Source organism: Leptopilina heterotoma, unplaced genomic scaffold (genome assembly GCF_015476425.1).
Source record: "Leptopilina heterotoma isolate Lh14 unplaced genomic scaffold, ASM1547642v1 Lhet_55, whole genome shotgun sequence".
Lineage (NCBI taxonomy): Eukaryota > Metazoa > Arthropoda > Insecta > Hymenoptera > Figitidae > Leptopilina > Leptopilina heterotoma.
Window position 1 is genome coordinate 1,092,843 of NW_025111119.1, and position 15,677 is coordinate 1,108,519.

At 29.1% G+C, this 15,677-nt stretch overlaps 3 protein-coding genes across 6 annotated transcripts in view; 2 read left to right on the forward strand and 1 right to left on the reverse strand.

Annotated features, from left to right (window-relative positions):
- Positions 1 to 15,677, reverse strand: part of LOC122508689 (proteasome activator complex subunit 4A-like) — a 186,238-nt gene that overhangs the window by 36,952 nt on the left and 133,609 nt on the right. The gene's annotated exons all lie outside the window — the stretch shown is intronic.
- On the forward strand, positions 1,346 to 4,404 carry LOC122508702. Its single transcript, XM_043622206.1, has 2 exons — positions 1,346 to 1,509; positions 2,698 to 4,404. Exon 2 carries the CDS (start codon positions 2,728 to 2,730, stop codon positions 4,237 to 4,239), a length of 1,512 nt encoding a protein of 503 aa, XP_043478141.1. The 5' UTR covers positions 1,346 to 1,509; positions 2,698 to 2,727; the 3' UTR covers positions 4,240 to 4,404.
- LOC122508697 (protein phtf) lies at positions 5,516 to 14,415 on the forward strand. 3 transcript variants are annotated; one of them, XM_043622198.1, is made up of 17 exons: positions 5,518 to 5,791; positions 5,958 to 6,189; positions 6,572 to 6,711; positions 6,824 to 7,035; positions 8,067 to 8,247; positions 8,354 to 8,490; positions 8,746 to 8,851; positions 9,007 to 9,219; positions 9,446 to 9,510; positions 9,791 to 9,963; positions 10,088 to 10,218; positions 10,311 to 10,620; positions 10,840 to 11,068; positions 11,157 to 11,252; positions 11,381 to 11,524; positions 12,072 to 12,167; positions 12,307 to 14,414. In XM_043622198.1, exons 2-17 carry the CDS (start codon positions 6,164 to 6,166, stop codon positions 12,454 to 12,456), a joined length of 2,409 nt encoding a protein of 802 aa, XP_043478133.1. In that variant the 5' UTR covers positions 5,518 to 5,791; positions 5,958 to 6,163; the 3' UTR covers positions 12,457 to 14,414. The 3 variants fall into 3 exon arrangements, with proteins under 3 accessions (XP_043478134.1, XP_043478133.1, XP_043478132.1); XM_043622199.1 differs by having other exon boundaries at positions 5,516 to 6,189; positions 9,794 to 9,963; positions 12,307 to 14,415; XM_043622197.1 differs by having other exon boundaries at positions 5,518 to 6,189.

Sequence of the window (15,677 nt, forward strand, 5' to 3'; positions counted from 1 at the left end):
AAGCGATAACTATTTCTTATTTTCAAAATCAACTATTAGTTGTCTTTAAGTTAACATTAAATTTATTATTCGAAAGTTGTAAAACATATGTTAACTTTTTAGTATTATATTTTGAATCAAAATAGTTGTCAATTTTATAACTTAAGCAAGTCATCTATTTGATATCTTTTTGGGAATTCGAAAAGTTATTAAAAACGTTAACTTTTTTTTTCCCATAAACGTGACATTTTTGGTCGGACATTTGATAAGTTTTAGGTATACAACATCATTTACAAAAAGTTAACTTTTTGGAAACTCAAAATGTTAACAGTCAACATTTCAATGTCAACATATTGATACCTTTTAGTTCACTGTGTGCCGCCTAGGTTTAATCAAAACAACGCATTTCAATCTTTTTTAAGTTTTTGAGCAATTGTTGTAACTTTTAAATAAACAATTGATTTTACTTAAAAAATTGATTTTCTGAAACTTTAGACCAACAAATGTAATACTACCAAGTTTTAAAGAAATCGGTGAGGGTACTCCGAAAAGTAGTAAATTTCTCCTGGAATGCCACTATAAAATTGTTATTAAAAATATGAAATTTTTAAATTTACAATCATGCAAATATTTTCATTTGAAAAACTGTACAATTTTGTGTAATTATTGTAAGTTTTATTAATTTATTGTAAATGGCTTTTGCGCTTTTAATTATTTTTAAAAATATTTTAAAATTCTGTTATAATGCAAAAAATAATAAAAATTTAAAAAACAGTGAAAAGTGTTCTTTTGTTTTATTGTAAACTACAGATTTTTATAAAAGTTTTAGAATTTTAGAAAATCAATAAAATTTTTTTAACACAGTAGAGCTTTACGATTTAATACCAATTTTGGAACTAAATTAGTATCTTTCTTTTTACAGTGCAACATTGTCTTTCGGATAAAAGAATCAGAAACTTTGTTACTATAATAATTTAGGGGCTATACTTCAATTATGTAAAGCTTTTTTGAAAAAAGTAATTTTAATCTTTCCTAAATGTTAAATGTTTCAAAGGAAAGTATTAGTATTAATCATTTGTCATTATCACATTGTTATTTATTACGTGTATACGTTTATCGTTATTTGTTTTTATTTAAAAAACTGTTGGTGCTCAGAATCGAAAAAGAAAACTTGATGCGGAAAAAAATCACAAAAATGTTTTAATATTATTTTGCGTGTTTTGTACAAATACATAGATAAATAAACACAGCACAGATTAATTTCCATACTATCAATATAGAAATTAAGAGGGTACTCAATTAGATTACATTATCTCCCTTTTAATGTTTTAATTGCATACTTACAGTTTTTGAATATAAAAGAAAGAGTGCTTTTAATATTAAACAATCGATCTGCAACCTCTTATATCTTAACTAAAAAAATATTTTGTAAATAAAAATTTTTAACAGAGCAAAAAAAAATTGATTACATAGTATTAAAAGCAAACATAATAGTTTTGTGATTAATAGGCCATTGACTACAATCATAACGTAAGTCCAAAGCAAATACTTGTATAAACAAAAGTTATATATATATATATATATATATATATTTATAACATATGGGCAATTCCTTTATTAATTAAAATAAAATATATGCAATTAATATATATTTATATTAAAATGTTTATTGTTTTATTTTGACATAAACATTTTTTGCCATAAACTTCAATGAAAACTATGGAAAAAATTCTTTTTGGTGCAGAGGAACCAAAGTTCATTGTTTGTTAACTATTATTGTTTATAACAATTAAAAATTGTTTTGTAACAAAAGGGAGATGTATTCATTAAATAAACCTAAAGTACAATATAAATATGAAAGAACAAAGTTTTTTATGGAGAGGAACCAAATTTAACTATTTGCTAACTATAATATTGTTTATAACAGTTTAGATAAATTATTTTACGATTATTTTACGATTATCTGGAGGTCATATATTACATCAATTGAAACTGATTTAGGACATGTGTAGTAACAAAATAAGAAAATAATCTTTCATTTTTAAAGGAAAGTACATAATTAATTTGTTAATTTTTTGTTTAAAAAAAAAATTATAAACAATTTAATATACTTTGGTTTGCATGGAGGGTTATCTTCAGAAATTATTCTCCTTTTATTTAAAACAAAAAACACTCAAATCGATTAAAAATTTTAGTCTGTAGACATTTTTTGAGAAGTAAATTGTAAAAAAATCCCATTGTGAGGCGTCTCGTTGAACGCGTATATTATAAGGTATAAATAAATTGAAAAAAAATCGGGTCCAAAGTTAAAAAAAATTAATTTGGTTAGAAAAAAAAAAATTTTTTTTTAATAAAAAATTGAAAAAAAATTTTTTTTTACATTTCTTAAAAGTTAAAAGAAAACTAAAACTTTCACTCTTCGACAAGTTTTTTCTAAACTCAATATTTTCAGACTTATAAGCTACTGAAAATATGTCTACAGTTACAAATCCAAAATTTCGAAAATTCATAACTCGAAAATTTGGGCGATTAAACAAAAATAAAAAAAACACGTATTTCTTTTTTTTTTCTATACAGGTTAAGAAAAAATATGTTTAACCTAGGTAAATCTTGCGTGGAATTGCCCATATACTATGACTTGTTTTACATTTACTTATAATGCGTAACATATATTATTCAACTAAAAAAATAATTTTCATCCGATCTTTATTTTTTCAGAATATATAGTAGTATCCAGTGGTTATTGATATGAGGGGAATAATAGTAATATTTACTATATTTGTCGCAGTGAACTGCCAACAAAAACAATTCACTGAAAATGACCTACGACAACTACAAATAGCTCTTCATCAATCTACGAATTATATGAGAAAAGAAGTTAAAAATGAAGATGTATCAATTTGCATTGGTGCCACAAGAGCTGGGAAAAGTACACTGATTAATTACTTAATTGGCACCAAATTAAAATTTGTAAGACATTCCAGAATCGCTCCTATTACTATAGAAAAAGTTGACAATCAATCCAAAGGCCCTGCAATAGGTCAAGGTGCAACGTCAAAAACTACAATCCCTACAAAGTGGGAGTCAAACGTACATTCAAAAATGATTATTTGGGATTCTCCTGGATTTGATGACAATAGAGGAACAGTGCAAGATATCACAAATGCCTATTATCTCTATCAATTGGTGAAAAATGTTAATTCACTAAAAATTATTCTAGTTATTGACGTCAATGACATTCTTAATGACAACATTAAACCATTTACTTCGGTCTTAAAAGCTGTAGAAAATCTATTAGGACAAAAAATGAGTGACTTCTTCTCAAGTATAACAGTAATATTCACAAAAGTACCAAACACCATTGAAGGCGTTCCAGCCGACAGGGAAATCATAAATGAAAAATTAGCAAGTCAATTTTTATTAAACAATGGGATGGATTTGTCTGATAATTCCAAAGAATTTGTAAAGCACTTCATAAAACATAAAGAGCAAATGGGTTTCTTGAAAAGACCGGAAACTATAGGTATTTTAAGCAGTACAGCAGATGTTAATATTTTTTCAGCGATCACCAGTACCAAAAGCATACCAAAAAATAATCTCCAACAATTGCGTCCAAGTATTTCTGAAACATCACAACTTTGTCTATATGGTATCCGTAATAGATTGTATTCAAAAACAGCATTTGAAGATTTACAAAATGGTATAGATTCTCTGGTTGATAAGAAGGTGATAAATGCAGATAATTTAAATTATGACGATGATAAGCATGTTAAACATCAATTAAAATTAATGCAAAAAACTTTAAAAAATATAGATAATGACTTAATTAATGCTACATCTTCAGATCATGATTTCTCTAAACGAATAGAAATTCTTAAAATGATTGATAATAGCATTGCAAATACCATCAATGAAAATCATTTATTAGAAACTGTAACATTAATCGAATTTGTTGATAAATTACTAGATCTTCAAGAGGGCAAAATATTGTCTAAAAAATTAGAAAAAGTTCTATCGTCTTCACGTTTAAAAGTAAGGTCAGCAATTTCTTCTATTCGCGAAAAATTAGGTGAAATAACGCATCAAGAACGTGAAGAGTCAATAAGAAAAGAACAAAATGAATATAATAAGCAACTGCTTAACATAAATAGTAAAATTAAAGGGCTGCATGAAAAGAATCACGAGAAAAAAAGCGGCTGGGACAAATTATTAGATCTTGCACCCTATCTCGTTGCTGGGGTTTTAGGTATGATAGGATAATTTAATAAATCTTAATTAAGATGATTAAGATGATTAAATATTGTTCTGATCAATTTTATTAATTTCTGTTAACATATTTCATTTATTAAATATTCAGTTTGTTTTTATTTTCCTAAAAAATAATCTAAATATATTGTTAAAAAGTGTTTTTTTGTTCAATAATAATATGTGTAATAATATGATTTATTTCTTATTATACCATTTCTATATACCATTAATTTAATAAAATGTTTGAAAATCATTGACCTCTTCTATCTTAATTAGAAATATTTCCAAGATTGTCTTTCGAAGAAAAGAATCAGAAACTTTGTCTTCAATAAATTACTGACGCAAATGAGTAATCTAATCTCGTTTGGTGATTAAAATCTCAGCCATTTTTATATATTCATAAAATACTTTTAATGTGACTTAATTATTTTGCCTCCAAAGACTATTTCTCGACTGACAAACATAGAATAAAAGCGTTAACCTTCTTCTAGCGAAAGTATAACATTTAAAGTATATATCTATTAATTTATAACTATTATCATTATTATTATTATTAATCTATTAAATAATAATTTAAATTTCAAGTAAAAAGAAAAGCATTAAAAGATAGTTAATATTTTATAACAAATAAATAACCATACTTTATAAAGATTTTAATTAATCATGAGCATGTCATGAGCATAATCTATTTATTTGCGAAGTGTTCTTAAAAACATGACGTAAAAAGAAGAAGGAAAGAAACAGCACTCGCTTTCGGTAAACTGTTTGGTATAATTTTCAATGTAGTTGCCCTTCTATATTATCGACTAACCACAGTACGACCCGAAGTTATCACTTTTCCGTTTAGAGGCAAAATTAAAAATTGAACAGTGAAAGAAATTTTCTAAAATATTGATAATGATCTTAACAATAAAAATTATTCCATTAAAAAATAAGATAATTTTAACTTATCTTATTTAAAAATTTATAAATTAAATATTTTATTCAAACGTACAAAATTATTTTAATTATTTTTAAATATAAAAATAGTAATATAGACTAATTTAATTATCTTCTTATGCCCATACTTAATTAAATTAATAAAAACAATTATTAATTCTATGTAAAACAAGAAAAAAAAAATTTTTATACTAAAATAAAATTTTATGAATTCTTTTTCATTCTAAATCAAATTGTAAAGTATGTAAATTAAAAGAGTAGAAATTAAGAAAGTAGATTCATATTCAATTGCCACGTGTCGCAAGTCACGTGTGTATTAAATTGACAGATTGAGAAATAATAAAAGTTGACGTAAAATATTTATACTAAAAATAATATTGAGAATACAAAAAAATTAAATGAGTTTGGTAACTTCTCTACGTCTTTAAAATGATTAAATTTTAATTTCTTTGTCCAGTACGTGAAAAAATTAAAATAAATTCTTCTCAAAAAAAAAGTATGTTAATTCATACAATATCACTTTCCAAGTGTATGCACGCATACATTTTTGTATACACAAATGGTTATAGATATGGCGAGTGCGCAGAAAAGGGATTTCGAGGTCGATAGTTAATTTCTGGTGGCGGTGCGTATTGTATGTGATGCAAGTAGAAATAAGAAAGAAAATAGAAAATAAAAAGAATGACGGACTCCGTCATTCGACACAATTGTTTAGTATAAACAATCGAGTTGTTTCCGGTTGTTTATCGAGAGATTGTTAATTAATTAATTTTTTTTTTTTGAAACTCAAGAGGAGAGATTCAAATTTTATTGGAATATTATGGGAACAAGTATTTTCGATAAACATTTAACGTCAAGGTGATTCGTCGTGAGGTTAATCTTGAGGAAAGGGGTCACAGATTTTTGGCTGGATCGGAGAGAGAAATTTTGTTATCTTTACGGAAATCCAGAACGATAACGTACATTCTTCTTTTGTGATTTAAAAAAGCAAATTATTATGGCAATTAATCATCTTATTCATTGGTAAATTTTACTACTGTTTTTAAAATACTTTTTAACTTTCTTTTGTTATTCTTATTTTGTTTCTATATTATGACATATTTTTCACTATTTCCTTTGTTGTTTTACTCACAAGATAACATTGTGTTGTTTGAAAAGAGAATTAAAAAATGTAAACATAAACAAAAATTTTATTTTAGTTTAGAATTTATTTTTTTTATTTTTAATTTGTATTTGTGTATAAAAATGTGTTAGTCACTTGATTTGGAAATCAAGAACCATTTTTATATTATTTATTAAATAAAAAATATTTTAGTTTTTTTAGTTAATTTCATTTTAAAACCTTAGCAAAAATTTCCCATTTAAAGTTAAGATAATTTTTATTCTCTCCATTCAATTTTTTAAGGTATCAGAAAAAAATTGGCACCTACGATAAGCAACAATGGGAGAAAACCGTGGAACAGAGAATTTTTGGTGGTTTCACTCACGTTCCGATGAGAACGGCAAAATTGAAAACCGAATATATTGACGTGGATCTTGTGAGAGGTAAAATAATATCAAAAAATATTAATTAATATTTAAAAATATTTTTTAAAAATTAATTATTTAAAATTATTAATTTTAAATGATTAATTTAGATTATTTTCAATTTTTTAAGGTTCCTCGTTTACAAAAGCAAAACCGAAGCATGGATTACGAACAGTCACGTGGTTGGCATTAAAAAGACTTTTATTTCTTCCTCTCAATGGTCGCTGGTGGATACAGCAAACGAGTCGATATACATTTGCATTCTTTTTACTTCTCTATAGTCTTCAATTTTTCAATATTGTCATATTTTTTCATCTTCTCAACAAGGATTCCGAATCAGACGTGAGTTTTTTATGGTAAACTAGGGAAAAAATGAGAATTTTCAGCCATATTGGATTCGCCATTTTGAATTTTTGGAAACTGATTTTAAATTCGTATTTAGCGACCCCAAAAACCCCCGAGTACCTAGTTTCAGGCAAATCGGATAAATTTTTTTAAATTTCGTCAGCCATATTGGATCCGCCATTTTTGATTTTTGGAAATTGATTTCAAATTCGTATTTAGTGACCCCAAAAACCCCCGAGTAACTAGTTTCAGGCAAATCCGTTAAATTTTTTAAAATTTCGTCAGCCATATTGGATCCGCCATTTTGAATTTTTGAAAACTGATTTCAAATTCGTATTTAGCGACCCCAAAAACCCCCGAGTAGCTAATTTCAGGAAAATCGGATAAATTTTTATAAATTTTGTCCGCCATATTGGATCCACCATTTTGAATTTTTGAAAACTGATTTTAAATTCGTATTTAGCGACCCCAGAAACCCCTGAGTAGCTAGTTTCAGAAAAATCCGATAAATTTTTTTTATATTCATCCGCCATATTGGATCCGCCATTTTGAATTTTTAAAAACTGATTTTAAATTTGTATTTAGCGACCCAAAGTACCCCTGAGTGAATTTTTGAAAACTGATTTCAAATTCGTATTTAACGACCCCAAAAACCCTAGAGTTGCTAGTTTCAAGCAAATCCAATAAATTTCTATAAATTTCATCCGCCATATTGGATTCGCCATTTTGAATTTTTAAAAACTGATTTCAAATTCGTGTTTAACGACCCCAAAAACGCTAGAGTTCCTAGTTTCAGGCAAATCCGATAAATTTTTATAAATTTCATCCGCCATTTTGAATTTTTAGAAACTGATATCAAATTCGTATTTAGCGACCCAAAAAACCCCCAAGTAGCTAGTTTCACGCAAATGTGATAAATTTTCAAAAATTTCATCCGCCATTTTGAATTTTTGAAAACTTTACATTAATCTTTCAAGAGTATATTATTGCAATAAAAGTAGTATGAAAAATTCTTAATTTTTTTATAGATTATTTCCACTGCAGAAGTGTTAATTCCATTTGCGATGATGTTGACATTATGCATCGTCCACTCTCAAATTGTTTCCACCCATTCGGGACCGTCATTATCGAAAAGTGATAATCATAGATCTCGACGTTCCAGGAATGGACGGGGACGTTTTAATAAATCACGAGTTAGAAGAAATTTACGTGAGAATTAATTTCTTTTTGTTTCTTGTATTTTGATTGGAGTAGATCAGGAAGAACGGTTTTTAAATTATGTTTCTATCTGATAATGGAAATTTTTTTTATACAGGTGGTAATAATGATTTTAAATCGACAGTCGACAATACGTCCGATAAGGAAAGTACGATTAGTGTGGAAGTGTCGTCGTCAGTTCGATTCGCTAAAAAAGTTACAATAGAGAGTGCCATTACTTCTAGTCCAAAACCAGTAAGTTTTATATAATTGAGGGCTCGGATCGAAGAACCGACGCTTCGCAATGTGTTCTGTGCGTTTAGAAGCGTCGGTTCTTTGATCCGAGCTTTCAATTAGGTGAAAGGTGTTAATCTTATTTAAATTACGATCGCGATTTTATTGGAAAGCAAACCTTCGATTATGCAAATCATCAACCTCTGAATAGACAATTGATGATTTGCTATTGCCACTGCAACTGCTTTAATTCTTTGATGGAATTATTAATTTCAGAAACTTCTCGAAGATGTGGAAAACGAAGTAGCTGAAATGAAAGTAGAAAGATCGAATTCACCGTCTCTTGTCGATGCTCAGTCACCTTTAGTTGAAGATCAACCAGGTAATTATCAATAATTTTAGTTTCTACCAAAAAGATTAGAACCCTCCCCTGACATGATCTTTTGGCACCAAGAAAACTGGAGTCCCCCTAATGGAAGACTCCTAAAAATCTTTAGCGAATTTTGCGTCTAACAGTTTCGAAAAATTATCTAATAGAACCTGTTGAAGAAGTTGTGGAAAATGGAATCGTTGTTCATCAAGACGACGATGGTTTCGAGAGTCTAAATGGAAACGTCTCCAGTGACAATGAAAGAGAAGTGATAGCACCTGTGATAGAGAATAAAAAGGAAAATCTCGAGGGGAAAGGAAACGTCGTAGAACTTACCGAACAGGAATATTCACTAGCACGACGTTTTTCCGGTAGAACAAGTAAACAAAAATTTTACTTTTTAGATTTGTAACTAAAGAAGACATTGATCCTGGATATTACATTGTCATTACATGAGAAAGTATTTCTATCACAATTGTGAATTGTTTCTTGTATCCCAATAAGAAAACATGATCAATGCCTTCTGATAATTAGAATCGCTTTTTCAATCTCTGGCAAAAGTAGCAAAAATAACTAAAGAATACAAATTTCCCACTTTACATGCAGCACCCGATACTTCAAAAAAGGGGGGAAATTATTCCGATAGTGATGGAGATGGCTGCAATAGTTTGGTACGTTCATCACATCTCATAATCGCTTTTTCTTACCTGTGCTCATCTCATTGTTTGCTGAATGCTATAAACACAAAATAGTTTGCATTTGGAACTCTTTTTAGAACATTTAATAAACCTACAATGTGTTGGATAATTTTTAGTAGCTTCTGCAGAAAAATAAATTTTTTCAAGTCCATAAGAGAACGGTTTATTAACTAAAGACTACGAGAGGGTAATTTTTAATCATAATTAATAGAGATGGTAAATTTTATCATTTTGGCATTGTAATTTTTTATAGAAGGGAAGAGAAATAATGTCTGATTCTGCGGGTTCGAGGAAAAATGTTCTGGAGTGTGAGAGCGAAGAAGAGGGCGAGTGTGAGGAAACGGCTAATATTCATTTCACCGAGGCAACAACATCGGCTACCGAATGGATGGGAGTCACGACAAATAGCGACGAGTGTAGTTATAGGTTTGTAATTCTTTGGATTAAGATTTATTCCCCTCCAGAGTAATGGTATTAAAGAGATTTGCCAAATCAATTAAGTTTATATTTTAATTATTGTAAAATACACTCAGAGTAATTATTCCTTCAGCTCGGAATTTGAAGAATCAGATCTTCACAGTGAATCAAATTTTAATTGCAACGAATTTGTGGAGCATCCCTTCTCATGGGAATTTGAATTACCTCCGTCTATTTTGTCAAGTTGCACAACATCCGATAGAGGTATTTTTCTAATTCTTAAGTATTTAATAATTAATTTGATTCAGTTAGCAGAATTAATAATATTTAAAATTAAATATGTCTCTAAATTTCAGTGTCCTGCACAATTTGGACTCGACGCGATATAAAGAAAGCTGAACTTTCAGTATTGGACATAAGTTCGGCAATAATTGAAAGAGCAGAATCAACGACGGAGAGTATGGATTATTTTTATGGAGGATTGATTCTCGCATTATTGATCTCATTAATGCCATCAATAAGAAGATTGACTGATCAAATAAACACTGAATCTGTTAATAATTCCACAATTCTGGAATTACCTTATGAATTATCTTTCGTTAATATGGGAATTTACGTGGACATGTTTTGCAAAATGCTTGATGTCGCATTCGGATCTTCTTTTTGGTTCGTATCAATGAAAATAAATTGGGAATTCTTAAAACTTTGAATTTTAATAGCAAATGAATAGCGGTGGTTTGCTCAGCATTAGGAGATCACTTTTACAGAACATCTCAAGTTTAGGAAAAGTCAAAATATTTCCCTTAGTTCCGTTGCTTCAAAGGAAGAATTCCTCAATAAAATAAACGTTCAACAGTGACTTATAATTTTATTCTTCAATTACAGGGAACGAATTGTGATTTTGATATCAGGCTTCGAAAGACTCGTTCTCTCATCTCTTTTATTCTTTTTACTGGCTGTGGCAGAGAGAACTTACAAGCAACGTTTGCTCTATGCAAAATTATTTTCCCACCTGACATCATCGAGGCGAGCGAGGAAATCTGATTTGCCACACTTTCGACTGAATAAAGTGCGCAACATTAAAACCTGGCTCAGCATCAGATCGTACTTAAAGGTAATTGAAAGCGGATACCCTTAATAGCAATTAATCCTTCATTAGAAAAATTATCGTCCCCTTCTGATGAATATATTTTTGTTTCCAGAGAAGAGGACCCCAACGGTCAGTGGACGTGATCGTCTCCTCTATCTTTATCCTCACACTACTTTTACTATCCTTCATTAGTTTAGAATTGATTAAGGTAATTTCCTACCCTAACAAAAAAAATGTTCTGAATGATTTTTTAAAAATTCCACTTCTTGAAATTTTACTTTCTAATGAGTTCGATTCTCAGGAGTTCGATTTTAAGTAAAAGTTAAAATTTTTCAGGATTTGGAAAGCTTACATTCGCCCTATAGCGCAGAAGCTTTGTTCTGGAGTTTTGCTCTCGGAATTTTTGTACTACGGTTCATGACCCTCGGCACAAAGATTAATAAAAAATATAGAAATCTTTCTGTTCTCATAACCGAGCAGGTAAAGTAGATCATTTACACCACTTTCAGTTTACTTTCCAGTAAATATTTTTTTGTCCTACCTGCACGAAAAGTATGTCATTTCGGGCACTTAAAGTGGGCGCAAAGTAACTGATTCTCGCCCGGGGCCAGGGAAGCGGGCGCAAAAGTTATTTTACGCCCGCTGACGTCACACAAGCGGGCGCAAAAGTACTTTTGCGCCCGCTTCATCTAGCCCGAGCGGGCGCAAAAGTACTTTTACGCCCGCTTGCTGTTTTTTGCGCCCGCTTCGCTCGTGCCCTCAATGCCATACTTTTCATGCAGTTAGGACAAAAAATTATGTTCGCAACATGGGCGCAAAGGTGATTACGACTTTGGCGAGATTTCGGGACCTCGGGTACACTTTCGCACCCTCGGCTTCGCCTCGGGCGCGAAAATGTCCCCTCGGTCCCTTCATCTCGCCATCGTCGCAATCACCTATTTTGCATCCTTGATACGATAATAACTATTAATCTAAGCTCATCTAAACAAAACCTTTTGCAACTACCAAAGAAAAATTTTATTTTCAGATAAATCTGTACCTGCAGATAGAGCAAAAACCACATAAAAAAGACGAACTCATGGTTGCTAATAGTGTTTTAAAATTAGCGGCGGATTTAATAAAGGTAAAATTTCCTCTTTTAGATCTGAAACCCCATTGTCTATCTTCCTCGATTTAAAAATTAATGTAAAGATTTCTTTTTTTCAAAATTAATATTACGTCTTACATGGAGACATTAATTTAAAAAAATCTCTTTTTTACAGGAACTGGAGAGTCCTTTCAAAATTTCAGGACTTTCAGCTAATCCCTATTTGTATACAATCACAAAAGTTGTTTTACTCTCGGCCTTATCGGGAATACTCTCAGAACTTTTAGGTTTTAAACTAAAATTACATAAAATCAAGATAAAGTAACATTTTTCCAAAAAAAAAAATGTTATACACAATATTATGTAAAAAAAATACCTACTACCTCAAAATAGGTTTTTTTGCAAATATTCCTCTAGACTTCGATATGTATCAAGTAATAACGAAAACAGCTTTTTATTGCATGAAATTACCAAAAAATTTTTTCCAAATTATGAAAATAGAATATTTTTCAGCAGATAAGGTAAAGAATTTTAGTAAAGAAAAAAAAATGTTTTTTTCAAAATTTACCTTTTATATAAAATATTTTGTAAATAAAAGACCCTACCCAAAAAATCTCTTGTAGGATTAGGAAGAATTTTGAAGAGTAGATTTAAGAATTAGTTAAAAAAGAAAGGAAAATAGGACCATTCCTGCATTTTTTATAGTGTCGAGCTTATTAAATATTTAACAATTTTTGTGATATTAAAGGAGTTTGAAACCTTGGGGGAAAGAAAATATTCTCTTGGGTCGAATCTCATGTTTTCTAAGTCTGTAGATAAAAGATGATGAAGAGAAACAAGAAGAAAAAAGGAAGATATGCTTCTATGTGATTTTGTGATTTTGCGATTTGCGTCGTAAAATGTAAATAAAAATTTTGCAAATAGGTTACAAAAGAAAATTGAATAGAGGAGAAAATATTTCTCATCAGTGATAGAGATTGTAAATGTTGTATTTTATGTACTTGGATGATTCCACGATATTTCATTGATAATCTTTGGGACTTACTTTTGGAAGACGTTTGTTACATCCTTAATCTCAACGTAAATGAATTCTAGTTGTAGAAAACTTTATGGATGATGTTGAGGATGATACCGATAGGCAGTATAATAATTTAGTATTTTTAAGTAATTCACATTCCGCCTAATTGTTCTAAAGGTTATAAACAGTATCATAGGTGGTGAATACCACTATCTCCAGGTACGAAACATTTTTGTAAATATTTAGAGGATTAGAAAGGGATTCCAGGCACTACTGAACTTATTAGGTGACGTCTGACGAGTTTTTGTATTTAGCATCATCATTAACTGATTTCCAATTTGCCTAATTGTTCCAAAGTCATGTAGAGGTATCATTACCGTCACCATCATAGTTTTTCATAATTGGAGCAGACTAAATTTTTGGAACCAAACGGATTTTTGAACTATTAGCTAGATCAGCAGGTTCCAGGATCGTACGTTCAAGACATCATCTAGCTTCTTGGCATTCTTACAAGTTTTAGTCATTAGTGTCATCAAAAAATTATCAGACGATATCTAAATTTCGGTTTCTTTTCGAATTCACTTCTTGCTCCGTTCAAGAATGCTTTTCAACGTCATCAAATAATTATCCTCCTACAGTTAACAGTACCCTGTGGGCACAAAAAAGTTTTTGTTCTAGAAACGTTCCTACAACGTTTTTAGAACATTTCATGTCCTCCACATAAAGTCTTAAGAATGTCCAATGTTCTAAAAACGTTTCCAGAACATTGGTTCTAAAGTTTTATGTTCGGAAAACGTTTTTAGAACATTGGACGTTCTTAAGACGTTATGTGGAGGATATGAAAGGTTCTAAGAACTCTATGGATTGGAAAAACCTAACAAAAAACCATTTTCCAACTCTTCCATGTTCGACAGCATTACAACAATAAAAATCTCTACACTCATAAATATCATAAAAACCCAAAGATCTTTGATGAAATACAATGGAATAATTCACCTATATATGTACATATACGAACTGTATAGAATAATATTAAGACTATATTGAAAAATTTACAAACCAGATATAAAAAAATTAAGAATATTCACAATTACCATATATATTTAATGAATATTCAAAACTACTTTCCGCACTTGAGTCTCAATTATTAAGAATATTATATTTTTTCCAGAACTGTCTTCTGGACTATATTTAATATGTAGACATTTTTTCCTTTATATACACACTTATATAATATAGAGAGAGAAAATACGTTATTTTTAAAAAAATAAATGTATAATTGTTGCATGTTAAGAGTATTGTTATTATTTGACAAAAATAATTCACACACACACACACCATTGATCATGAGAAGAAGTTTAATTATGTCGGTTATGAAAAAGAAATATTAGTCACTTGTAAGAGATTATATAATTTTTTTACTGTTTTTCTTTTACGAATATGACACTGAACTTGAAATATATAATCAACTTTAGTTTTCATTAGATATGAACGGTAATATAAATGGCATAAAAATATCAATGATTTCAATTATTCATATATATATATATGAATAATATGTACATATATGTACATATATATTTATGATGATTGTTAGAAACTATGTCGAGATAATGTTAATTAAATTCTCGTAAAAAGAATTTCAATGCCTTCCATTGTACTTGTTGCTTTTATGGAACATTATGATTATAAGTATAATTCTCATAATTATTATTGAAGTGCATTGCAGTCATCTTAAATTTACCAATTTTTTATTTTTCCAGATTAAGGTACACTTTCATACAATTTTTTACTTTTTAGTAAATTTTTTTTTATCTAAAATATTCTTTATTGGACATATAAAATTTCCAAATTTGTATCTATCGAAACAAGGTGTTTTATTCTGTTTATTTTTTTATTCATTATAGTATTAGTATGAATGTATTATTGCCAAGAAGTATCATTAACCTTAGTAGCAATTATTATTATCTTTTAGAGTCATTGAGCGCAAATATTTGATCTGCAAATAAAACTATTAAATTGAGGAAAAGTGAAAGTTGACATTTGATAAAATAAGTTTCATTTATTTTGATTTTAAAATAGGAAAAAGAAAATTTCCTTATTTGAGGGCAAACGTTAGAAAAAACTTTTCTATTTAAATTTCAAATCTCAAAAGAATAATTTAATAATAATTTATAATGATTATAAATCCTTTACCATTTTTTACAAATTCAAGATGGCGGATCCAATATGGCGGACGAGAAATTAAAAATCAATTGAATTGTCTTAAAACTCGGGGGTTTTTAGGGGTCAATGATTACACATCCGATTACACATCTGTTTTTCAAAATTAAAAATGACGGATCTAATATGGGGGAGGGGAAATTTTAAATTATGAATTATTAATCAAATAATGATAATTAATAATTTTAATTAATTATATTAAAATTTAATTTTCTTTCTCAGGGAATTTTCGAAGTCCCTGATTACAAATCCGATGTTAGTTTTTAAAAATTCAAAATGGCGGATCCAATATGGCGGACAGAAAA